Genomic DNA, 27,324 nt, shown 5'->3' with positions numbered 1-27,324 from the left:
GCAGTCAGCAGCGCGGAAAAAAGAAGACTGGAGTGAGACCCCTGTGGCAGGGAATATCATGGCATGCCGGGCATGCTCAGTAGCCTCAGGCAGCCAAACCAAAAGCTTCTAGAAATTTGCCAGAAGTTTTTTCCCGCTTAAGGGCTCCGTGAATGACGTCACCCATATGTGAGGACTAGCATCCTGCTTGTCCTGGGATAAAACATGCTACCTTCCTCCCTGTAGTACATGTGTATATCTCAGGCAGGACATTATTCCCCTCCCCCTCCGCACCTTCTTGCCACTATATTTGTTTGTATTTTATTTATTGAAACATTTTTTTAAAACCTGCCATAGCCAAGGTGACTTAATGCACCTTTGAAATTGTGAGATCCAATAAGTAAGAATTATCTCCATATTTAAGTGTGAGTAAACAGCAAGTTGCCTCCATTTAACTATTTATGAGGTCTTTACTCACTATATATATATATATATATATATATATATATATATATATATATATATATATATAAATAAATGTTTCCATTTATATGATGTTGGCTGGGATCTAGTATTCATAGCCAAATCCATGGCAGCTAAAAAAAACAAACCATATATATAATGAGAAATTATTACTTACCTAATAATTTCCTTTTCTTTAGGACAGTCAGATGAACCCATGACAAATGGGTTACGCACCTCTACCAGAAGATGGAGACGGAGCAAATTGATGTCACAGTACATATATCCCTGCAGTGAAATCAGTTGTCTACAAAAGCAACTGTGGACAGACTAGCAAAAATTATTCAGATAACCATTTGAATACTCAGCCAACACTGAGCTCAGACAAGAAAGTATTAACACTAGTCTAGGAACTGGATGATCACTTACCAGTAACCCTGTATCACGTAGTCACTGAGGAGGACCATATTACAACCATTTGGCAGCCAAGGGAGGGAAGCTGGATTCATCTGACTATCCTAAAGAAAAAGAAATTATCAGGTAAGTAGTAATTTCTCATTTCTTAGCATCCAGTTAGATGAATCCAGGACAAGGGGGATGTACACAAACTACTCCCGAATAGGGTGGGAGGCTGACTGCAGTCCAGTCAAAACTGCATATGAAAAGGTTGTGTCCTCTCAGGCTTGCATATCCAGACGATAATACCTGGAAAAAGTGTGTAATGAGTTCCACGTCGCAGCTTGGCAAATGTCGATGGGAGAAAACAATTTCACTTCCGCCCATGACTCTGCCTGAGCCCTAGTGGAATAAGCCCTGACCTAACTAGGTAATGGCTTCCCAGCATCAGCGTATGCAGCCGTGACTACTTCCTTAATCCAGCGAGCTATGGTAACCCACGAGGCTGGCTTTCCCTGCCTAGTACCGCAGTGAAGGACAAACAGGTGATCCATCTTCCATAAAGGCTTGGTAACCTCCAGATACCGGACAATATGTCTCCTAACATCCAAGGGTTGCAAAAGACAATACCCCTCTACATCTCTTTCTCTGTTCAGAGTTAACAGGGAGATGGACTGATTCAATTGAAAGTCAGTGAACACCTTCGGTGGAAAAGAAGGACCAGTACACAGCTGTACCGCCTCTGGAGGAATGGCTCCCGGCAAGGTCTGCAGTTCAGAAACCCTATGCATAGAACAAACTGCCACAAGAAACACCATTTTCAAGATCAGTAACCGCAAAGTCAGGTTACGCAACGGTCTAAACGTAGGGTCCGCTAAGAAATCCAATACCAAATTAAGACTCCATAAGGGCAGTGGAAACCGCAAAGGAGGAAGATGTTTCACTCCTTTTAGGAAACGGGCTACATCAGGATGAGTCGACAAGGAACCACCATTCATCTGACCTCTGAAACAGGCAAGAGCCTCTATTTGTACATTTAAGGAGTTAAGTGCCAAGCCTTTATTCAAGCCATTCTGCTAAATTCCAAAATGAGTGGGATCTTGACCAACAAGGAAGAGTACCTCAATCCTCAAACCACGCCTCAAACACTAGACAAACCCACAAATATGCCAAGTAAGTGGAGAACTTTCTAGCTCTTCGCAAGGTGGAAATAATGCTGCAGAGTATCCACGTTTTAGCAAGCGAGCCCTTTCAAGGGTCATACCGTAAGACAAAATTAATTTGGATCTTTGTGAAGATTAGGATCCTGCCGCAACTGATCCCTGGGCACCGGAAGCTGCCACAGATCTACATACCACGGTCTCCTGGACCAATCTGGAGCAACTAAGATCACCATCCCTCTGTGGTGCTCGATCTTTCAGACTAATCTGCCCAATATAGACCATGGAGGAAAGGTGTACAGCAACTTGTCTTCCGGCCACTCCTGCATACCAAGGCATCGATCCCCAACAACTTCAGATCTCTCCTGCGACTGAAGAATAGCGGAACTTTCGCATTGCGAGAACTTGCCAGCAGGTCTAGAAACGGGAGACCCCAGAGATCCAGAATCAGCTGAAACACCTCATTTGATAGTGCCCATTCTCCTGGGTCCAGACTTTCCCTGTTGAGAAAGTCTGCTCTTACATTGTCTTTTCCTGATATATGCGAGGCTGAGGTCATCTGAAGATGTAGTTCAGCCCATTCCATAAGTTGATCTATCTCCTGCGGCACTTGTTGGCTCTTGGTTCCTCCCTGCCAATTTATCCCTGACATTATCCGGACTGCTCAACCCTGCAGCCTGTCGCCGAACTGTAAACATGCCAGCCAAATTGCCCTGACTTCCAAACAATTGATGTTCCAGAGAGATTCTTCTGCATCCATGCGCCCTTGCGCTGTCAGCTCCTGACAGTGAGCTCCCTGACCAACAAGGCTTGCATCTGTCGTAGGTACTACTTTTAAATTATCAAGATTCTGAAGACTGAAGTACTCACCATTCTTTTCGAGACTGACGTACTCACCATTATTTTCAAGATAAGTGTTTTATTTGAGGCTTTTTTCACAAAATTCACTTGTTCACAAAAATTGAATTTTAATTTAAAGGTGGTTAGAGGCATAAGCTCGATGATTAAAAAAAAAATAAAAAATATATATATAGGCTTTATGAAGTTGCAGATAAATAGTGCAATGGTTAGCCTAATACTTTGAGGTTTATGCCTTCTCCACTTAACTATTTGTTGTAAGAAACTGCTAGTTCATATATCTATTTTACCTTTGGCTGTTAGGTTTGTTATTTTCTTATTTATTGGAATTTTCTACCTTGGACTTATTTTCTTGGTTCTTGCACGTCAAACCTGTCAGCAGCTTTGGTCCTTCATATGAGCATTCACACTCTCTTCCCTGCCTCCCCCACCCTTCTATCTCCCACTTTATTTAGAAACTTTTATATACCGGTATTTGTGGGGACATCATACCGGTTCACATGGTAACTGAAAGATTGGAAAATACATTGCAACAGGGGAATGTAACTGGGCGGGGGAAAAACAGAAAGGCAGTAGGAATGATAGGAGAACAAGAAGGTAATAACCAAAACAATTTACAATGAAAGTCTCCTTAATAAGGAGGTTACCTGAAAGGGGACTGCGAGGGGGAGTGGAAGGAGTTATTCTGTGTAAGCATGGTTGAACAGGAGAGTTTTTAATTTCTTTTTGAATTTAAATGCACAGGGTTCAAGTCGCATGTGGACAGGTAGTGTATTCCAGAGAACGGGCCCGGCAATAGAGATGGCACGGTCTCGGGTGGAGGAGAGATGTGCCTGTTTCAAGGATTGAACGTGTAGGGTGCCTTTGTTGGTAGATCTGGTGGCTCGGGTGGACAGGGGGGCAGTGAAAGGGAGGTCGAGCCAGTTGGAGTTGTGGGTGTAAATGGACTTGTGAATTATGGTCAGAGTTTTGTAGTGTATACGGGACATTATGGGGAGCCAATGTAAATCCTTGAGGATGGGGGTAATATGGTCATGTTTGCGTGTGTTTGTAATGAGTCTTGCAGTAGCATTTTGCAGAAGTTGAAGGGGTTTGATAGAAGACAATGGGAGCCCTAAGAGGAGGGCATTACAGTAATCTAGTTTGGAGGTGAGGGTAGCTTGGATCACTGTGCGGAGGTCATGAGCGTAGAGCAGGGGTCTGAGTTTCTTTAGTACATTTAGCTTGAAGAAGCCAGTTTTGAGGATGGAGTTGATGTGAGGTTTCATACTTAGGTTGGGATCAAGAAGGACTCCGAGGTCTCTAACGGAGGGTTGAGCTGTGAGGAGGTTAAGTTTAGGGTCTGTTTTCTATCCCCAACCCATCTCTATTGCGCTCACCCTTTTCTCTCTGCTCTTCCTGCCCCCACACCCATCTGCCCCACCCTCTACAGAGCACCAGCTTCCCCCCCCCCAACCAACCACTCTCTTTGCCCCTTCCCATGGTACTTAACATCCCCTCTTTCTCCCCCACCCTTGTTCCCTATCTATCCAATAATGCTATTCTGTTTCTCCTCCGTTCTCCAGGATGTTAAACTTCAGTCACCATCATACCTGTGGTGGTCAAGTCTCTGGTTCCCAGGCAGCAGCCAGGTTATGAGGCTTCAGAAGGGTGAAGAGGGGAGATTTCAATGACAACTGCAGCAACTTTGATAATGTGGGCAAACAGGTTGGGCTGTGATGGCAGGCTGCTCTGTTTTCTGACATGATAATGTTACTGGCATGATAATTTTACGTGTTGCCAAAGTAATAAATAAGAATTAAAATAAGAGGAAGGAAAGAGGAAAAATAATAGTAAAGTAAACTTACAGATTACAGGACGTACAAAAGCAAATCTCAGGTTTTTGTAGGCAAACAAAATTGTGAGTTTTGATTTGAAAGAAGTATCTTGTGGCTTAACACCCATCATGATTTCTTTAGTGAAGGGTGTACAGTCTCCTCTCACAACTCCTATTGTGTTTTGGGACTTTTTCGTCAAATTATGACCCATAAATCATAACATTTATTGCTTAATTTTAGAGAACCATATTTATAGAAAAATAAAAATGAGAAATCAAACCAATGCACAATAGCTATATTCAGGATGGGGAGGATTCTGATAGATTTAGCCTTGTTGCCGGTTTAATTTATATCATATTTTCTCTATGTCTGGAGTTAGTTGTGTTTGGTGGTGTTGCTTGCTAGAAAACGTTAGTGATACCAGCACAAAAACAAGCTACAAAGAAACAACTTACTTTCCAAGTTTGCGTTTATAATTTGTTTTATGAGCACGGTGGTGTAAGAGCGCTCTCTTTGTGCAACCACATACCGCTTCCCCTTCCGAGCCTGCGAACAACATTAACTGCCCCCTCCTGCAGTCTCTGATTGGCTGCTGCCGGTGAGTCATCACACTGCGACAACTGGCAAAGTAGCCCGGTCGTCTGCAGTAAAGAAAAAAAGGTGCCAGGAACAAACAGGGTTACTAGCACTCAGCCGTCCATTTGCCTAGCCCAACCTGCAGACAAAAAAAAAAGTTACCACACAACGGGAAAAAAGAAATAGTCCAAGTGGGCGGGAAATAGCCCAGTGTGGCAATACTGTTTGACGCCTTCCACTATTTGTTTCAGTCGCCTCTGATTGGCTGATGACCATGAGTCAACATTCTGCAACTACTGGTACAGAAGGGACTTCCTCGGACGAACAAAAATGGCGCGGGTTACTATAGTAACCCGCGGATAGCCTTAAAATTAAAATAAAATAGCTATCCGCTCATCTAGCCCAACTGCACAAAAGATTTTTTTCCCCGCACAACGGCAAAAAAAACCTGGGCGTGAAATAGCCCAAACTGGCAACACTGTCTTCTACACCTGCCTAATTATTTCACCTCTGAGGGGGCTGCTACCAATGAGGTCATCACTCTACGACTGCATACTCCTTCTTCCTTCCGTGTCCTGCAGCAACAGTCTCCTGCATCAGACCGCCTGTTCCTCTCACCTCTGATTGGTTGCTGTCGAAGAGGTCATCATTCTGCGACTACTTGCTGGGCTGCCCGAGGCAAAGAAAAAGACGCCAGCAAAATAGAGGGCTGCTAGCACTCAGCTACTGAGTTGCTCGGTCCAAAACTAGTCCAACCCGCACAAAAATATTTTTCCCGCACAACGGGAAAAAAGTAGCTGGGCCTGAAATAACCCAATCTGGAAACACTGACAAGTGTATGAATTTTGTTGCATAAAAGGCTGTAGCCCTTTTTTCACATTAAATCAGAGAAGATGTTTTCTGCCTTAAAGAAACTGGTGGGCTCTGACCAGAGTCCTCTCAGGGATAAAAACATCCCTGCGGGACTGCAATCTATGAACCAAGCACTGCAGAGGAGGTTTGCCAAGGGAGTTCAATATAATAGTGAGTATTGCGCTTCTCGTGCACTGTTCTTTTTTTGCAGGCCATCGAGATCAGATGAAGCTAACAACTTTTGGATCTGATTCAAACCATTTTTTAAGGTAAATACTACCTATATCGCCTATTTATCAGAGCTTTATGAAATGGAAAAATATAAGCATCCAAATATTTTATACTTAATATTTAGTTTATTTATACACATATTTCACTTTTTTGCAATTTTAAGCAGATTACACCACAATTACAAATAAAAAAAAATCACATAAAACACATTAAAATCTAAAAACACAAACTTAAAAAACACCATCACAAATATAGTGCTATTAGATTAATATGGTTACAAAGATCTTTGCTGCACAGAGCTTAGGTGCTTTTTTTTTTTTCATGGTTAATGGTTTATGTTGAGAAAAATCGAGCTTAGGTATTGAAGTTAACCCCCTGCTGCATCTATCCATTGCACTATGTTGCTAGTTTCCTGATTCTTTCTTATTCAGACATGAATAAATGGAAGAAGGAATATGCATTTTGCTATCATGTCCTTCTGAGTATATTAACTACTTAATGGACACTCACAGAAACACAATGAATTCATCTGGTGTGGCATAACCTCTTTTAAGAAAAAAAAAAGGTGGTGGGGGGAATAAGTCCAACCTTCAGAGGGAAGGTGGTGCATGGACTAGCACATGCTCTACTGAAATTGATCTTTATACAATAAGGGTGAGGTCATTTTCAATAGGACCAAATATGAAAAGCACTAAAAAAAAATCCGTTCTTAGTATACATTTAAAATCAGTATAGTCACACTTTATCCTAATAAATATAGGTGGGTATTTAACTTCCCTTATAGATCTATAATCATATTTTAAGTTTGCAAGAATAGGTGCATGACAATTCCAGCCATAAAAATGGAAAACCTGTTACTTAGTTGAGTCCGTTTGAAATTATGAAAACCATAACAGACACCAAACTATGACACCAGCAATGTTGTTTTTTTTAAGAAAACAAGAGTGATCAGACAAAACACATCTGTTATTTTTAATGTTTCAAATTAAACTATTTTATGAATAGCACAATAATTAAATCATAGCATTAAAGGAAATAATAACATGGTCCTGTTCAAAAGTTTACACACCCTTAGTTCTTAATATTGTGTATTGCCCCCCTTTTGCATCAATAACAGCTTGGCAAGTGGCGTGGTCATTGTTAAAAAATACCATCCTAGAAGCACAGTCCAGATGTATTCCACACATTAAAAAAATGTGGAAAGAAGGCAAAACGATTACCCGCATGGTTAAAAGGGGAGGCAAAAGAAGCTATCTTAGCCAAAAGATCTTCATTCAAAAATTGGAAGAAGGATCTAACAGAAGAAAATAGGATAATGCATAAGCATTGGCAAGTTAAATGTAAGACATTGATAAGACAGGCTAAGAGAGAATTTGAAAAAAAGTTGGCCCTAGAGACAAAAACTCACGGTAAAAACTTTTAAAAATATATCCGAAGCAGAAAGCCTGTGAGAGAGTGAGTTGGACCGTTAGATGATCGAGGGGTTAAAGGGGCACTTAGAGAAGATAAGGCCATCGCGGAAAGATTAAATGATTTCTTTGCTTTGGCATTTACTGAAGAGGATGTTGGGAAGGTACCTGTACTGGAGAAGGTTTTCATGGGTAATGATTCAGATGGACTGAACCAAATCACGGTGAACCTAGAAGATGTGGTAGGCCTGATTGACAAACTGAAGAGTAGTAAATCACCTGGACAGGATGGTATACACCCAGAGTTCTGAAGGAACTAAAAAATGAAATTTCAGACCTATTAGTAAAAATTTGTAACCTATCATTAAAATCATCCATTGTACCTGAAGACTGGAGGATACTAATGTAACCCCAATATTTAAAAAGGGTTCCAGGGGCGATCCAGGAAACTACAGACCAGTTAGCCTGTCTTCAGTGCCAGGAAAAATAGTGGAAAGTGTTCTAAACATCAGAATCACAGAACATATAGAAAGACATGTTTTAATGGAACAAAGTCAACATGGGTTTACCCAAGGCAAGTCTTGCCTCACAAATCTGCTTCACTTTTTTGAAGGGGTTAATAAACATGGATAAAGGTGAACCGGTAGATATAGTGTACTTGGATTTTCAGAATGCGTTTGAAGTTCCTCATGAGAGGCTTCTAGGAAAAGTAAAAAGTCATGGGATAGGTGGCGATGTCCTTTCGTGGATTACAAACTGGCTAAAGGACAGGAAATAGAGTAGGATTAAATGGACAGTTTTCTCACTGGAAGGGAGTGGGCAGTGGAGTGCCTCAGGGATCTGTATTGGGACCCTTTCTTTTCAATATATTTATAAATGATCTGGAAAGAAATACGATGAGTGAGGTAATCAAATTTGCAGATGACACAAAATTGTTCAGAGTAGTTAAATCACAAGCAGATTGTGATAAATTGCAGGAAGACCTTGTGAGACTGGAAAATTGGGCATCCAAATGGCAGATGAAATTTAATGTGGATAAGTGCAAGGTGATGCATATAAGGAAAAATAACCCATGCTATAGTTATACAATGTTAGGTTCCATATTAGGTGCTATCACCCAAGAAATAGATCTAGGTGTTATAGTGGATAACACATTGAAATCATAAGTTCAGTGTGCTGCGGCAGTCAAAAAAGCAAACAGAATGTTGGGAATTATTAGAAAGGGAATGGAGAATAAAACAGAAAATGTCATAATGCCTCTGTATTGCTCCATGGTGAGACAGCACCTTGAATACTGTGTACAATTCTGGTCGCACATCTCAAAAGAGATATAGTTGCGATTGAGAAGGTACAGAGAAGGGCGACCAAAATAAAGGGAATGGAACAGCTCCCCTATGAGGAAAGATTAAAGAGGTTAGGACATTTCAGCTTGGAGAAGAGATGGCTGAGGGGGGATATGATAGAGGTGTTTAAAATCATGAGAGGTCTAGAACGGGTAGATGTGAATCGGTTATTTACTCTTTCAGATAATAGAAAGACTAGGGGGCACTCCATGAAGTTAGCATGTGGCACATTTAAAACTAATCGGAGAAACATCTTTTTCATTCAAAGCACAATTAAACTCTGGAATTTGTTGCCAGAGGATATGTTTAGTGCAGTTAGTATAGCTGTGTTTAAAAAAGGATTGGTTAAGTTCTTGGAGGAGAAGTCTATTACCTGCTATTAATCAAGTTGACTTAGAAAATAGCCACTGCTATTACTAGCATCAGTAACATGGGATAGACTTAGTTTTTGGGTACTTGCCAGGTTCTTATGACTTGGATTAACCACCTTTGGAAACAGGATACTGGGCTTGATGGACCCTTGATCTGACCCAGTATGGCATGTTCTTATGATTGTTATGTTGGAAAGTCTGTGTGCCCCATGTGCAGCTTCCTGGCTGATGAATGCAAATTCTCCTCCAATGTTTTCTGATAAGATACTGCATTTATCCTGCCATCAATTTTGACTAACTTCCCTGTGCCATTGTAACTTGCATGCCCCCAAAACAGCAGAGATCCATCTCTTTGCTTTATGATAGAGATGGTGTTGACTCCTCTCCAAACATAGCATTTATATTTGTGACCATAGAGTTCAGTTTTGGTCTCATCACTCTAAATTATTTTATTCCAGAAGTTTTGAGGCTTCTCTAGTTGTCTGGCATATTGTAAATGGGCTGTTTTGTGGCATTGGTGCAGCAATTACATTTTTGTGGCAACTCTACCATGCAGCCCATTTTTGTTCGTGTCTCCATATTGTGCATGCGGAAACATGCATGCCACTTTGTTTCAGAGAAGCTTATATTTCAGTAGAAGTTGCTTGTGGGTTTTTCTTTGCATCTCAACAAACTTTCCTGGCAGTCGTATCTGAAATCTCTCTTGGTCTGGCTTGGTATTAACCAAACCCATAATTTTCCACTTCTTGATTAAAGTTTGAACAGTATTGACTAGCATTTTGAATATCAATTTATATTCTTTTCCTGATGTATAAAGTTGAACTACTTTTGCTTGCAGATCCTTTGACAGTTCTTTTGCTTTCCCCATGCTTTAGTAATCACCAAAGTCAGTGTAGCCCTGGATGAAAAGATTTCACAAGAGCTAAGAAACTCACTAATTACAATCAAACAAGGCACAAGTGTGGCTACCTGTCCTTCATTGCCATCTCGACTTGTGTGTGTTAACTTTAATGTATATTATCAGCCCAAACTTTCAACAGTGTGTAAACTTTTGAACAGGATCATTTTATTATTTCCTTTATTGCTATGGTTTATTTAATGATTGTGCTATTCTGTGATACATAAAATAGTTTAATTTGAAATTCATAACAGATGTTTTGTCTGAGCACTTATGTTTTCTTAAAATGCTACACATCATACAAATTCTGCCAGGGGTATGTAAACGTATGAGCACAATTGTAACATCTGTTGTGGATGCTGGCCTATATCAGATACAGTAAAGGTGTCCATGATTAGTCTTTTATTGGAACTGATACTCTGAGATAAATTCTTAAGCATGCTGGTAACAGATCACTGTGCCATAGCTGTTTGTGTTACTGTGAACAAACTGCCTCTACCAGTTGACAAAATTAATACAAGATACAGCGAGAAATCAAGATAACATATGGAATGTCCGGATGGAGGTATATGTCTAGAAAACTTGCAGTCTATATCTGTCTGTAATGAGATTCACTTGCATCCAGCCAAGGAAGCAGACATGATATTTGTCAAGGCCTTTGTTCAGTGAAAGACCCAAACCATGTAAATGGCCAACTATTAGGAGAAACTTTTACCTGTGGCATTTTTTCTCATTTTGCAAAAAATGTTTGGGTTGTTTGGCTGCTTCTGACAGATTTACTCCTGTACATCTATTTCACATCTCCAAAAAGTGAACAAAGGTTTAGAACAGATGTATTGTACCCAGGTATCATATAGCTCTGTGGCTGCCTAAAGTTACAGAGGGGTCAATATTGAAAACGGTTTGTCCTAAGTTTGGTTCAACCCCTGACATTTCTGGATAAGCTCTTATCTGGCTATTTCGGGGTGGTCTGGGGCAGAGTGGTGTTATCTGGCTAATTTTTAGATAGTCTGATATATTTGGTGCTGTGACTATGCTGCTGAATATCTAGGTAAATGGGATGGATGAGTTTGTCCAACTTTGCCAGCCACCCAGCAGCTAAAAATGGATCTTGGTTTTACTTAGGGCAGCTGTAAATACAAACATCATACTATACACTAAGAAAGCAAAGGACATTCAACTTGAAGCTGGGCTTTATATATATCATGATGTGTGTTGAAATTGTTGAGGAAGGTTCTCCAGTTTTAAGCAAGAGCCTTTTCATTTGTCTCTTTTCATTTATTCCGGCACATTAGATTTTCTTCACTGAAGCAAACAGTTGCTGACAACTAAATGAATTTGATAATAGTGCTTTCATGCTTTGTCAGTTTATTAGAATCTGAAAGAACCAATTCATATTGAGTTTGCTATTTGGGTTCATTAGTTCTTTTGGTTGCTGGTCTATCATGATTAGTTTGTTGTAATTAACTGTATAAGATGGGGGTTTGATTTATTTTATGATTCATTTTGGAGACTTGGCACACATTTTAAAAAGATTGGAAGGTGTACACTAAGGAGTACATTAGTTTCAAAGGAGTTCTTTACATTGCCGTTCCTATAAGTCTATTCTTTTGGAAACCCTGGTGCGTAGTCTTGTTTCTTTTCTCCTCCCTATCCCAATACAGTCTTCTTTCCTTTCCCTTCCTTCCTTGGCCCTCTCAATTTCCTTCTCTACTCAGCCAGGTGCAGTATTCACTTTCCTCTCATACTCTTCTTTCCTTTCCTTCCTCCTCTCTTTTCTCTGCCCTACTGCTGTTGACGTCATAAGAGCATAAGACTTGACATATTGGGTCAGACCAAAGGTCCATCAAGTCCAATATTCTGTTTCCAACAGTGGCCAATCCAGGTCACAAGTATGTGGCAGGATTCCAAGGGGTAGATCGATTCCATGCTGTTTATCCCAGAGAAAAGCAATGGACTTTTCCTCCAGGAACTTGTGCAAACCTACTGAAAGCTTTCACTACATCCTCTGGCAACAAATTCCAGAGCTTAGTTATGCATGGAGTAAAAAATATTTTCTCTTACTAGTTTTAAATGTATCACCTAGTTACTTCATTGGGTCTCCCTTAATCTTTGTATTCTTTGAAAGAGTAAACAACTGATTTAACTTTTATTAGTTCCACTCCACTCATCATTTTATAGACATGTATCATATCTCCCCTCAGCTGTCTCTTCTCCAAGCTCTCTCTCTTAATCTCAAATATTCCCCTTACCCTGCTGCTGTCAACCAAGCTCAAAGAGCCTCTTCCTGGACCAGCTGCTGCTGCTGGCTCTTGGGGCCTGATTGGAGTTGAAGATCCTTCTGCGTTTATTCAGCTGGCAGAGCCTGAGGAATCCTGCTAGTTAGACTGCATTGCTCATCCTTGTGTCCATCTATTTTATACTTACCCATGTAATTTTCTGTATATATGCATTTGAAAAATAAGATACACAACTGGTCAGACACAAGGTGTTCCTACAATACTATAAATAATGCCTTAAAAGAAAACAAAATTGTATAGCACACAACGGAACTCTCAAGATTCTCAGAAGCTCTTGGGATCCAGGTACTAAGCATTTTAGATGTGTAACTAATGCTTTTTACCCTGAAATTTCCTCTTAAAGAAAGTGTAGCATCACCAATTACTGATGTCTGTTGCGCTACCTCTAATTTGCCTTGAAACAGTGGTGACTTGATAAAAGAAATGAGTTTTAAGGGTGACTCTGCTACAGCCCACTAATACTGTTAGAGCCATTAACATTATTACCAAAGTGGGTGTGGAAATATAGCCACAAGAGACCAGCCAGTGGCACTGTGATATTTATTTTAATCCTGGTAATAACAAATCAGAAAATTAGAGCCAAAGGCCAGATAGTTCCACACAAAAATGTCTTTTCTGTGCCTAGCTACCAGAATGAGCAGGAATTATCTCTCTTCTAAGCCAGCTGATTCCTTACTTTGGCCAGAGAAGAAGGAAATGGGATGCAGTTGTCCAGGCCACTCAGTGGTCTGCTGCTTGTTGACATTGTGCGCTCTCTGTGATGCTCTTCTCACACACATTATCATAGTCCTCATTGTGCATGTCGGGCCAGAATTTTTTTTTTTAATCTTTCCAATTAGCAGTAGATATTCTTTGATTCTGGCTTGGCTGATCTGGTTCAGTATCTAGTTATCTGTTGCATGAAATAGGGAGAGAGATGGCATATGTGGGAGACCATCTCTTGCTTGAAAGTACATTGTCTGTAAGTTAGTTGTGGAGCTTATTAGAATGCTGGAGGACGTATATCTTATTGCAGGTGATTTAGATCTCCATGTTCTGTGCTGAATGTCCTTGAAGCTGCAGGGCATAACATTTTTTTCTTCTGTGGGAAAGTAAGTGTTGATGATGTCATCCAAATGTGTGTGTTTTTTTCCTTCTGCATACTGGCACAAGCATGGGAATAGGTTGGCTATCCTTAATCTAACTGACTAGGCCTCTTACTAATGCTTATGACCACCCAGTGTTATACTAATCTAACACTGCTAAATATATGAACATACTGGTTCACAAGAATGCACCATCCGTAAAGATGTGGGTGACAGATCAAACAATTGCTTGCCCGGTTTGTTGTGCTACAGATTAATTGTTCTGTTATTAAGGCAGGAATGCAAGCTGTTTTATAAAACTTGGGTACCAGCCAAGAATATTTTAGGAGCCAGGGGAGCATTCTTTCTCTCCTCTTACCTGATTTTATTTATTTTGCTAATTTTTTCCACTTTTGCTTTTTTTTTTTTTTTGTTCTCTCTCTGGCCTCTGCCCATTCCCCACTCTTCTCTCTTTCTAGCCTCACCAAGTCTTGTACCTGGGTCTAGACCTATCGCGGTATGGCTCTTCCAAATTCGAAGATCTATTGGCATGCCTCCGTATCTGGTTGAGCTCCGGCATCCCCCCCCCCCCCACCTTAGGACCCCCTGGATTTATACCAAACCAATGGATACAATCTTACTGTTTTACTAAATTCACCCAAAAGTACCCTAACTATAAAATGGATTTGTAGATATCATCACGCATGAGGATCAACTTCAGAGTTCTCATATTGGTTTCTCTAGACCATAATAATTCATGTTTATCACCAGTAACCTATTTCCCATGATAAAAGCCTTAAATTCCTAGACTAAATATGGCAGGGAATAGGTTTTTAATTGTAAATGCCCTATACGCAAAGTAATCCCCCCTAAATTACCAAGGTATTGCTTTAGAAGGCACTAGCATCCCGTCTATTCTCATTCGGAAATGGAACGATGAGCTACAAATTAATCTGTGACCAGATGACCAGCAGCATTTTGGGTAGGATGTGCGCATTTCTAACAGCAGTAGAAAATCAATGTATGGATTATTTCATACATGTAGATTTCCTTTCCTTTTTTCTATGTTCAATCAGTCAAGCCCCCTCTGCTTTGTGTGATGTGACATGACTCAAACACATGATGCAGTACAAGTTTGTACTCAATTTTAGGAATATGCTGTTGTTTGTTAGTGCACACTAAAATGAAACCACAGGAAAAAAAAAAAGCAAACAAAAAAGAATGAAATACAAACATTTTGGCTGCATACTCCTACTAAATTTCTGGTTCTTGACAGAGTTGGGGGATGGATAATTGAAGTTCTCTTAAACTCACTTACTCATTATGTTTTCTGGGTTACTGAGATGAGGTTTTTATACCCTCTAACAGAAGCTGAAAGTTAAAAAAATCATGCTGTAATACTACCATAATTTACTTCTGGAAATTCATGTCTCAAACTGAATTCTGAAGAAGACTTAAGGGGCCTATGCAATATTTGTGCGCAGAAAACAGGTGTCCAGCCACCTATCCTGGGCGCACGATGCAATATTTAAATGAGGGGTCACGCTAAAAAGGAGGCGCTAGGGAAAATTATGCATCCCTAGTGTCGCCTCGGTTGGGAAAACGGATGTTCAGTCCACGGCCTGGACCGTGTATCTTCTGTGTGTATATTGGGTGACCAGAATTTTTTTTTTCAAACCCCACCCCTTTTTTTTTTTTTACCTAAATCTGCTCTCTTTGGTTCTTCCTACTTAGTATCATGACGATACTATTAGGAGGAATCACAGGTGGATTTTTCTTATTTTTTTCAATGCACCCTTGAACATGGCATAACTCTTACATCAGCGCCAGGCTGGCGCAAAATTTGCCATCTTGCAGTGGGCGCATTGGCCATGTGGGAAATCATTTTGTTATGACCACCGGCCGTGGCCGCCCGCGGCAGGCCCAACTTATGTCATACTTGGTTCTCTACCCCCGGTACTCTCGCAGAAGTGGCCAGTTGCTGCTGCCGCGTTCCTCCTGGCTCCCTGCACTCCACATGGCAGCTGGGATGCTGCCGACCTACGTTCCTATCCTGGACTTCTCTAGGCGCGCGCGCCATCTGTCCTCCCTTTAAAGGGCCAATGGCGGAAACTCCAGGCTCATCGCCGACTGATGACGTCACTGGCCCGGGATATTTAAGCCTCACCTCTAGCCACCACTAACCGACTTGGCAACGAGTTCCTTTTGGTGACAGTTCCTTTCTCTGGACCAGCTGTTCCTGCCTTTGAGTCTCTGCACTTCTCCATCCGGGTTCTGCGGGCCCTGGCTCAGCGCTACTTCACCTGCACACTCTCAACGCTGCCCGCTCCTCGGTGCCAGGCTCAGCACCTCTTCACCCGGTCTCTCTCAGCGCTTCCCGCTCCGCGGGCCCTGGCTCAGTGCTACTTTACCTGCACACTCTCTCAACGCTGCCCGCTCCTCAGGCCCTGGCTCAGCGCTGCTTCACTGGACTCTCTCTAGGGCTCCCCACTCCTCAGAGCCAGCCTCAGTACTACCTTACTTGTGAGTCCCTCCCGCAGTGCCCTCTGCTCCTTGGGACTCTCATGGCACTTCTCTTTCAGGACTTTGCTACAGTGCCTTTCTCAGCAAGACTGGGCTCAGCGCAGTACTCACCAGACTGTCTCGCGGTACCCCTGCTCTTCGGGGTATCACCCTGCGCTGCTACCCTCCTCGCACCTGCTACACTGGGTCCCACGCTCTAGACTTTATTCAGCATACTACAGTTCGTGTCTCTGCACCTGTACCTCCTCACCTCGAGGCCACTCCCACGTGGTCCTGCTCTACTCCCTTCAGAGCAGCAGTGGCCTTGCACTCCTTGAGCCTCTTTCTCCTCTTCCTCCCTCGGAGAGCGCTCCTGTCTCGAACTGTGCCTAACCTCTCTGATTCTCTCTGCACTCACTTGCCTGCCCCTCTCCGGGACCAGACACACAGAGGCACTCCTAAGTCCTGCCGGCACCCAAAGGCTCAACCTGCGGGAACGAGGGCTGGTACAGGCGAAGTTCCAGCTTGCCTGGGTTCCCGGCCAGCCTCGTCTCCCTACAGTGGGGACCTGTGGGGCCCAACCCTTCAGGTAGCAACAACCCCACCTCGGGCCAAGGGTCCACAATTCCTAACACTTTTTTGCATCGCAGGGATTAGCTAATAGCTCAACTACATGGAATTTACATGTGATGAGCGCTATTAGCTATGCAGTGATTTGGACACATATTTTGGACACGCTAATCTCTGTATTGCATGGGGGGTTATGGACCCGTGGCCAACCGTGTTCTAGCTGCTGTGCATGGTATTGAATTGACCCCATAATGCAGATATGGTTAATATAAAGAGGCTTTCTTTTCAGCCTGTTGCACCAGTCCAGACTATTGGGTTATCCTCCGCTTACTAGAAGATGGAGACAGGGCACACCCATTTTCAGTGACATCATCACTTGGTATATAGTCTGGTGCTGCACCAGCAATAGTCAGTATTTCTCTGTCTCCAGCAGATAGTGGACACATGCTGGACTGGTGTAAGGATTTCTTGGCTCCCAGGTCTCCAACCTTTGAGCCTAGTCCCTAGTGGAGTTTGCTTCCAGGGCAACGGTTTGTGTGCTGTTTTCCTTGGTGGAGCAGGATCTCTGGCTCCTAGGCAACTATTTTTGTGATTGTTCCCCTAGTGGATCAGGCTGCGCCCAGGGTTCCTTTTGGGCCTGGTTGAGCAGGGTCTGGATTTTGGCTGCCAGGATTCCCTTGGGGGTCTGGTTGAGAAAAGATCTAGATCTTGATTCCCAAGTTCCCTTGTGGGCTTGGTTGAACAGCATCTGGTAAGCAACTCCCAGGTTCCCTTTTAGGTTTGATTGAGCATTGTCTGGCAGGTGGCTCAGGACCCTGTAGGCAGTTCCCAGGCCTCCAACTGAGCCTGGTTGAGACTCGTGGTCTGATAGAGAAGGCCTTTGGCAGGTGCCCCTCTACCTGAAGCTTATGGGCGAGGGCCCTTCTCCCCCTTCCCCCCCCCCCCCCCCCCCCCCCCCCCCCGCATGAATTGAGTTCCCTTTCCTCTGGACTGACTGGACTAGGCAACAGCAGCAAAGCTGTTTTTATCAGAAATAAAAAAAACCAAAAAACCAACAAAACCCCACAGCTGTCGAAATGCTTCCAGTTTTTTCCCTCCCTGAGGTATGTTTGAACGGAAGCTGCTGCTGTTGTGGAGATGACCAGTCCTTAAGGGAGTTTCTCTGTTGTCTGGCAGAAGCATTTTTGGTGGCAGACTCTGCAGCTGTTCAAAGAGCTGGAACTTTCAATGGAATGTCCTGTGCATGGGAAAAGCCGTAAGGCAAAGGAAAGCAGACCATGGCAGTCCCACTGGCAGTGCCAGCCACTAGTTTGTGGTATTTTATGATGCCACACGTTTATCACTTGTACCTATTGGGGCTGAGTGGGTGACTATGGGCAGAGCAACTCTGTTATGTACACAGACAGTGTGAACCCAGCAAGACCACACGTTCAGCACAAGGCTCACTTGCAGAGGGCATCTTGTTAAAGGCATTATGAAGATCTGCAGTTTAAGCTATGCTTTGGAGGGCCTGTTTTTACCTTCACCTTCCTGGTGTGCTTGTGGGAAAGTGCTCAAGCCCCAAATAAAAAAATACCACTTGCTCCTCCCAGTCCTCCTCAGCCCAGACTCTTAAAACACTTTCAGGCCAATACAGTAAAATGCGGCCACGGTTAACCTGCTTCTAACCCGCTTTCTACTCACAATTTGGCCGTGTTGGTCCAACCTGCGATTCACTATCCCTTTTAACCCATCCTTACCGCTTCTTTAAATCAACAGGTAACCCTTTCCTCCCGCGGCATGTGTATGAGATATAAATGATCGGATTAGCTATTCCCTCCCATTCAGTAACATGCGCCCCGACTATCGCCTTTTTAACCTGCAGTTTAGCCGCGTCTTTAACCTGCTAAATTACCGCCTATCCTTACCCCTGCGTTAGAGGCAGGGGTAAGGGTAGACGGCAAACTTTCCCCCAGCCCCCGCTCACCTGCCCTGGCCGCGTCCATGGGTGCCGGTCTCCGGGGCAGCCCCAGTCCTCTCTCCCCTCCTCCCGAAACAACTTTAACCAAAAGAAAACCTAAAATCACCTCCTCCCGAAGCAAGGCGCAGGGCGAAAAGCGACTCTACATGTAAAGTATTGTGAATAAGTGTAACCAAAGTAAACTTACTTTTTCTTTCTTTCAGCCCTCTCTGCCCTCCTGCGGAGGCGCGCACCGCGGCTCCCCTGCCTCCCGGGGGCAGCCAGCGGCGAAAGCGGCTTCCAGCAGCCCCCGCCGGCGAAGACGAATGAACGCATGCCCGTAGTGCACGGGCGCTCAAGCCAGCGAAGCGTATGAACGTACGCCGTGATGTCACGCATGCCCGTTCATGTGCTTTCGCTGGCTTGAGCACCCGTGCACTACGGGCGTGCGTTCATCTGTCTTCGCCGGCGGCGAATAATTATTCACAATAGGGCGCCCGGCCCTAACGCACCTCTTTCTACCGCACCTTACTGTATCGGCCCGTTTGTGTGGACAAAAAAAAGGGGGGGGGGGGGGCACTAGTGTGAGTGTTGGAGTCCAGAAGCATTAGTAGGATTCTTATTCCCTCTCTCTAGGAACCATCTTCTTCAAAGGGATGTAGTGCCCTTCCACCCTATGCTGATTAGTGAATATTGGGCTCCCAGGGTATCTCCTCCACCAGATTCCCTTGTAGCCAGCAAAGTAGCTGATCATGGTGGAGGATAATCCCTTGGGAATAAGGAAAGTATTCTGCTGAAGAGTGCTCCCCCATCATTGGGTTATTCCATAGAGAGAGGCTGGTTCCCGCTTTCCCTTTGAGGTAATGCCATGGTATTGGCCGTTGACGACAAGACAGGGCAGCAGGTTCAACATTTAGAAAGTATTCCCTTTTAGGATTACTATTTGGACAAGATCTGAAAAGGATGATTCCCATTGTTTCCCAGATTTCCACAGGATAGTGGCCATAAGCCTCATGACTATTTGAAGCCATGTGGCCTTGAATGTCAGAAGGGTCAGCCCAGGGAGGTGATACTCTTGTCCAAATGTCGATCAGCCCAGTCATAGGGTGATGAAGACAATTCTTGTCTTTACAGAGATTTCTCCATATACTCATCTGGCCCATGGAGAGTTGGTAGGCCCCACCCCCCAAACTTGTAAAACCATTCTGGTAGGCAGCTGGTTACAGTGGCCCTACTGTGAGTGATTCCTCGCCACATCAAGCCCACAGTTCTGGTCATGGCATGGGACAGGTGGTCCCTAGAGGTTGCCATTCCTTTGTTTCAGTGTTTTGAGAATGTTTCCCTGTGTGTCAGTCTCCAAGATTAGGTAATAAATGCTGCCCGGGGGAAGCTTCAGAGTTTGATAGCCATGTTCCAGTACCACTCAAGGCTCATGGTTTAGCCTGGTACTCTTATTTGGGGTTCTAAAAGAAAAGGCAAGACTGGTCTGGCACTCCCTCAGTCAGAAAATAATTGTTGGATGTCTTGGGATGTCCCTCTTCGGAACCCTTGCTCCGTCAGTTTGGCAGCGAGGCATGAGGAGTTCCTTTCTTTCTTAGAACTTTTAGAAGCTTCTGTTGAATTCTCATTTGGAAAGATCTCTTGAAGTCCGTCCTTCCTTTTGTGTTTTACATTTGAAGGAAGCATGTCCGCTCTTGACATCTGACTTGCCTTGATGGCAAAGTTCTTCGCTCCTGAGTCAGAAGGATACATCCTAGCCTTATTTCAGTCTGTGCCTATCAACTTCACCTAAAGGGGCTCAGGTTCTCGGAGTCTTGGACTGAATGAAGAGCTGCACAGGAAGTCTGGCACCCTTCCAGTCTCTGGGTTTGCTGGGGGTGCTTGCCCTGATACCAGGGTGGGCAGAGGTTTTCTCACTCAGGTAAGAGTCAATAAATTGTTAGCTCAAATGTGAAACATTCCACAGAGTTCCCCAGGAAGTAGGAGTGTCACCAGCTCCTGGGTTCTAACATAGTAATGAAAGCAGATAAAGACTAAATGGTCCATGGTAGTTAACTACATGACAAATAGAATTTTCTCTGCCCCTCCTGTTTTATGAAGTCTGTCTGTTGTTCCTGAAGTTAATTATGTTTTAGGGGCAGTTGGTATTTTCCATTGCTTAGACATAAGAATTCTGATTGTTGCTGGTGCAGAACCATCCTATATACCAAGTGATGATGATAATGAAAAATGCTAGAGATGATGTCCTCTGTCTCTATCTGCTAGTAGGTAGAGAGAACCCACTAGACTGGAATGATTTAATAGGACTCAAGGAAAGGAAATTAACAGATAAGACTAAATTTAACTTTATTTTTGTGCACAAGACAGTGTTTCTCAACCCAGTCCTCAGTTAAAAGGAAAAAGTAATTCATCAGACAAGGTTAATCCATAGTCTATGAAACTTGCCAAGTCCCCTGTGGATCCCAGATTTGATTGCACTTTGCAAGATCCCTCTTGCAGCATTTGTCAACTCGGTTCTCGGGACATACCCATTCAGTCAAGTTTTGGATATCCACAGTGAATATGCATGAGAGCTTTGCATGCACTGTCTTCATTGTTTGCAAATGTATCTAATGCATATAGTCATTGTGCGTATTCTGAAAAATCAACCAGATGAGTGTGTCCCGAGAACTGAGCTGAGAAGTGCTGCAAGAAGGATCTTGCAAAATATAATCAAATCTGGGATCCGTACTGGATGTGGCAAGTTTATTAACTATGTATTAACTATGCCTGATGATGATTTTCTGTTCAGATCTCTGGGACAATCAGTCTAATTACTTTTACCTTTTTAACTAGATCGGTGCTGGTAAAATTAAAAAAAAAAAAATCTATTCTGTACTAAGGTATCTGAATGAGTAAATGAAAAAAAAAAAATCTGCGAGTTCATTACTGTTCTAAGATATTTCCTGTTGTAAGAATATTCTGGATTTTACGGTATGTTAACTGATCTCCACAGAGACCTTTAAGGAGAATCCAGTATGCCCTGTCCTAATGTATTGAAGAGAAATTTGATTTTAGCTCTAAAGGGATTTTTGTTTTGTTTTTGTTTTAATGTTGCTCGAAAGATGCACGATATTTGCTTCACTGACCCTGATGCAGTCTCTTATGGCTATACAGTTTTTACACTGTTTGAAAATAATTGTGCTGACAGGAAAATTTTCTGACACATGCTTTTGTGACATTTGGGGCTTGATTGACTAAGGATTTTCTCGCATTCTGTGTCTATGGGATAAAAATTAGATTAATTCAGGCCCTAGGTATGTTATATGACCTTTAGTGTGAATTACTAAAAATCAATGATGTCACCTTCCATTTCTGTAACTGAACTTTTTTTTAAAGGGAGAGCAATATTTCCCTTTTTTTGTTCACTCTCACACTACTGGAAGCCAGATATTAAAAGTATGACAACCATTTGTGATACATATATATAGAAACATAGAAATGTCTGCAGAAGAAGACCAAACGGCCTATCCAGTCTGCCTAGCAAGCTTCCACATTTACTTTTTCTCATACTTATCTGTTACTCTTGGCCCTTATCAGTAACGTTTTGGTTCTAGTTACCTTCCACCCCCACCATTGATGTAGAGAGCAGTGCTGGAGCTGCATCTAAGTGAAGTATCAAGCTCAGTTGGTTAGGGGTAGTAACTGCCATAATAAGCAAGCTACTCCCACGCTTATTTGTTTATCCAGCCTATGCAGTTCAGTCCTTGTTGGTGGTTGTTTTGAATATAAATCCTCTTTTCTTCATTCCCCCTGCTGTTGAAGCAGTGAGCTACGACTGGAAAAAAGTAATGTGAAATAATTATTGTTGCCTAGGGCAGGGACATACAAACATTTTGATATAGAGCCCTTGCCCCTAAAAGATTATTTTTAAGAGACTAGCCGCCTCTCTACCCCAGTGGGCAGTTCTTCACCATGCTGTCACGGGGTGGACTGGCTGATCTTTTTTTCTTCCCTTGAGGTCCTATTTAGCTTCCCTTTTCACTTTACATTAGTCACCAACTGTGCCTTCCTCTCTCCTCTCTCCATGTTCCTCTCTTTTACCTTTCTCGACCCAGCAGCACAGGGACAAAGTGAGATTGCTCCCTCTGTCTCCAGCAGCTTCCCCCACCTCATGCTTCAGTTATGCTGGCTGTTTGTAATCAGCAGCCAGCATTCACCTCCTCCTCCTCCCCAACCAAGTACTTCACATTCCCCAAGGCTGGGAGTGCCTCCCCATTTCAGCACCACTGACCTAGCAGCAAGCTGAGCCTTGCTCCAAGTTATGAATAATGATCACTGAACCAGTTGTATCTCTTGTAATGCATGCCTGAACATGCTTGGCCTATACCCAAGGCTTCTGACGCCAGTTTAAAGTAGCAACAATTTTTTTTTGGCTCAGTGTTTTCCAGTGCTTTTGAATTTCCAGCTCAATTGGAACTGCTCTTTTTTTGGGCTATTGTGCCTTTAGCCGTCATTCACAACTCCTAGAGGGTTTCCCCCTATTTTATATCTCCTTTCGAATACCCTTATCCTAGTTATTTCAGTGACCATCCTCAGCAGGGTGCCATACAGGAGAACTCCCCTAGAACCCTGGACTCTTTCTTGTGGACCCTAAATTGAGCCACTCTTGTTTTACCGTTGCACAATGCCTGGAACGCCTCCAGAGACTAGAATGCTGCCTTCATAGCATCCTTGGCCAGCACAGGGAATGAAAGACCTGACCCAGGAGGTGGGCCCAGATATTTCACATGGCAGTGCACAGCATTTGCCATTGAACCACTTGACTAGCCCCTCAGATTTCAGCAAGGCCTTTGACATGGTTCTGCATCGGTGACTTAAAAACAAATTGAGCATCCTAGGTATAGGTCCTAAAGTGAGTGGGTTAGAAACTGGTTTTATGGGAGGCAACTAAGTGAAGTGGTAAACAGAGTTCACTGTTGCAGAATAGAGGGTTACCAATGGTGTGCTGCAGGGATTGTCCCTGGGTCTGTTCAACATAGAAATGTGGCAGAAAAAGACCATATGGCCTTCATCTGCTATCATGGTCAATGTTGCTATGGATATCGATAATCCATCCTTTTTATCCTTAATGGGACCACCTCATTTTCCAAAACAAATTGCAAAAAAATAAAAATGATGTATTTTGGTATGAGCAGATTAGAAATATTTTAATAGATACCTTCATACACAGGACCTGCTGCTCAGTACACTTGGTTATTGCAGCTACTGTCCACCATAATAATCCAAGTTCTTATGAAAATGACCATAACATTTTCTTTCTAAAATTTTTCTGTGTATAAAAACAATGTATTTCCTAGCCTGTAGACAGATGGACTGAGGTCCAGTGGATTATTCTCCCTTGCCAGCAGATGGAGATGGAGAAAGCTGACGTCACAGTATATATATACTCCTGCAGTGACCCCAGCCTGTCCGTATTCTCTGTCTCCAGCAGATGGTGGACATGCATCTCCCTATGGGGATTGCTTAAGGGTTTTTGGAAGGAGAAATTTGACTTCTGGAAAAGAAAGCCCTGCTCTCCTGCAGTGATACCAGATGATCCCTCCCCCATTTGAGAATCCCTGAGGTGATTTCTGTGGTCCCTCAGAAGTGTGCCTTGGTCCGGTAGCTGAGTTTCCCGGTGTGGACTTAGCTACTTGTTCAGCTGAAAGGTAGCAGGTGCAGGAGGCTGAGCATGGAGGTGACAGCAGATGCCCTCTGCCCCCACAACTGGAGACCATCTTTGTACTGAGCCGGGTAAGCGCTGAGCTCAGGTAAAGTTTAAAAAGAAAAAAAAGTTTTACCTTCGGAGACAGAGGGGTTTTAGAACTTCCTCCAGTTGTCATGCACGATGTACTGTCCCGACGTTCATTCCAGCTCTCATTGGGGTTGGGGAGCTGGGGAGTCTGGTGGGTTGAGCAGTCTCAGTGGGCTAGGCCCAGTAGTTAGGTTTTTTTGCTTGCAAGCCGCATGGTAGGTCGCGGTGGCATTTTCGCGAACACCTGTGCGTGATTTGCTGCCCTCTATAGGCTGTTGGTGTGTGCAGTGTGTCTGCTCTGCGCACACATTGTGTGCTCAGTTTTGGGCGCGCCTTTTGTGCGCACAAATTTTGAACTGTTTCAAATGCTTTAGCTTGGCACACAAATTCTGCGTGTGCCTTGCCGTGCTTATTTCTCTGGCGCTTAATTTTTCTGTGTGTAAATTTTTGAGCACGAGCCATTTAGATGCACGATTTCTGTCGCAATGGCGTCAGTAAACAAAAAGCCTAAGCGCCTTTCTCATTGTATTGCTTATCATATTAGGGTTTCTCAGCTTGACCTGTCTTCTAACTTGTGTCAGGACTGTTCGGACACTCAGGAAGAGTTGTCTTCCTTCAGATTTTGCTAAGCCTGGCTCTTCCCATTCTGATGATGGGTTAGTTACGGCCTTGGCTGGAGAGATGCCAGACCTTGGTTCTCCCTTGACTGGCTCCTCTGCAGGAGAGGGCAGTTCTGTGGGCCCCGCTCCAGTTCCTTCTGGGTTTGGTTTGGACCTGGCTGCTTTATTTTCAGTGGAATTTTTCAAGGCTTATAAGCTTTTCTTTAGGTGCAGTCCTCTGCTTCACCCAATCCTGTTAGGTTGGACCCTCAGCTGGTGGCTCCTCTCTCTTCCAGTTCTTTGCTGAAGTGCCGGGGCTCACCTTAGCTCCCTGCAGGTATTCCTGATTGGAATCCGGATGGCACTGATGATGAGGCATATCCTGATTCTCTGGTGGATGGAGAAATCCCTCTGGGTTTGGAACTGTATCGAATCATGTTGCGGTTCTTTCATAGAGATGAACTGTGGGCTCTGATTTCCAGACTTTGAAACAGCTGGATGTTCCTGGTACAGATGTCATATCAGAGCCGAAGAAGAAACCCATTTTGGTTTCCTTGCATAAAGCCTATTATTTTTCCCTGTGATGGAATCCATTTAGGAATTGATTGATCTTGAATTGGATGCCCCAGAGACAAATTTTTAAAGGGGATCGGACATTGGAAGGCCTGAAACCCCTGGATCTAGCTGTGAGAGAGTGTTTGTGTTTTCCCAAAGTGGATGCACTGGTATGTGCCATCTCTAAGTGGATAACTATCCCCATGGATGTGCATGATAGGAGGATTGAGGCTACCTTAAGAAGCCTTTGAGGCAGTGGTGATGACTTTACAGATCACTTCCTGTTGTGCCCTAGTGGCGCAATCTTGTCTGTTTCTCTCTCAGGACTTTGATTCTGGAGTGAATTCCAGAGTGGTTGTGGAGCTTGCTGCCGCCTTTTTAGCAGACACAGGCTGCGATTTGGCCTGTACCTAAGCCAGGGAAGTGGCTTCGGTGATAGTGGCAAGACGTCAACTCTGGTTGCGAAATTGGTCAATTGACGCAGCCTCTAAAGTTAATCTTACAAGGATGCCCTTTAAAGGTTCGTTCTTGTTTGGGAGTGAGTTGGAGAAACTGGCCAGTAAGTGGGGTGAATCTCCAGTTCCTCGGTTGCTGGAGGATAAGCAATTGCAATGCCCCTTTGGTAGAGGGTTGTCTACAGGGTTCCAAGCAGTTTCGTCCCTACAGAGGGTCAACCTTTCAGAGGACGCGGCCTTTTGGTGGGTCTCTGTTCTTTTGTCCCTGACAGCCCAAGAGAGGAGCGGGCTCAGGTGGCGGATCTTCCTGAGCCTCCCATTGAAGGTTTGCTGACCCATCTTCGGGAACAGGAGATAGGGGGATGCTTCTCTCTCTCTCTTTTATTGGAGGTAGGTCAAGATCACGTCTGACCAGTGGGTCCTGGAGATGATACAATAAGGATATGCGCTGGAATTTTGCAGTAATCCTCGGGACATGTTGATTGTGTCACCTTGCCACTCCCTACAGAAGAAGCAGGCAGTGGAGTTTGCACTTCAAAGGCTCTTTCAGGCTGAGGGCTGTGGTTCCGGTGCCCAAGTGTCAAGAAAATATGGGGCAATAATCAATTTTAATGTACCCAAGAAGAAGGATTTCTTTCGTCCCATCCTGGATCTCAAAAGGATCAACCATCATTTGAAGGTGACTCGTTTTCGCTTGGAAACCTTATGCTCTGTGATAATGGCAGTGCAGTTGGGGGAATTTCTGACTTTCCTGGATCTGTCTGAGGCCTGGCTTTATATTCCCATCTGCTTGGAACACCGTTTTCTGCATTTTGCGTTGTTGGGATGCCATTATCAGTTTTGGGTGCTGCCCTTTGGTCTCGCTACCACCCCCAGGACGTTTTCCAAGGTTATGGTGGTAGTAGCAGTGGCCTTGAGGGGTGAAGGGATCCTGGTGCACCCATACTTGGACAACTGGCCAATTAGTGCCGAGTTCAGGAAGAGAGCTGCCTGGAGACACACAAGGTTATCTCCTTGTTGCAGGAGCTTGATTGGGTAGTGAACCTGGCTAAGAGCAGGCTTTAGCCATCCCAGTCGTCGGAATATCTGGGGGTTCAGGTCAATATACGTCAGGACAGAGTTTTCTTGCTGGAAGTTCAGATTCAGAAATTGATGTCTCGGATGCGTCAGTTGGTGAACACTTTTATGTCCGGTGTGGTCCTATCTACAGGT

General features: G+C 43.6%; 1 protein-coding gene across 3 annotated transcripts in view; it reads left to right on the top strand.

The window, feature by feature from the left end:
* Window positions 1-5,815: 5,815 nt before the first annotated feature.
* The window catches only part of RABL6 (RAB, member RAS oncogene family like 6), a 257,979-nt gene continuing 236,470 nt past the window's right edge, over window positions 5,816-27,324 (top strand). The window contains exon 1 of one of the 3 annotated variants that reach the window (XM_029614013.1): window positions 5,816-6,271. In XM_029614013.1, the coding sequence (XP_029469873.1) occupies window positions 6,142-6,271 (130 nt within the window). In that variant the 5' untranslated portion in view covers window positions 5,816-6,141. The remainder of the gene's footprint in view (window positions 6,272-27,324) is intronic. The other 2 variants (XM_029614010.1, XM_029614011.1) reach the window with 2 other exon arrangements.

This window comes from Rhinatrema bivittatum, chromosome 8 (genome assembly GCF_901001135.1).
Source record: "Rhinatrema bivittatum chromosome 8, aRhiBiv1.1, whole genome shotgun sequence".
Classification (NCBI taxonomy): Eukaryota; Metazoa; Chordata; class Amphibia; order Gymnophiona; family Rhinatrematidae; genus Rhinatrema; species Rhinatrema bivittatum.
This window is presented reverse-complemented; position numbering and strand designations above follow the sequence as displayed.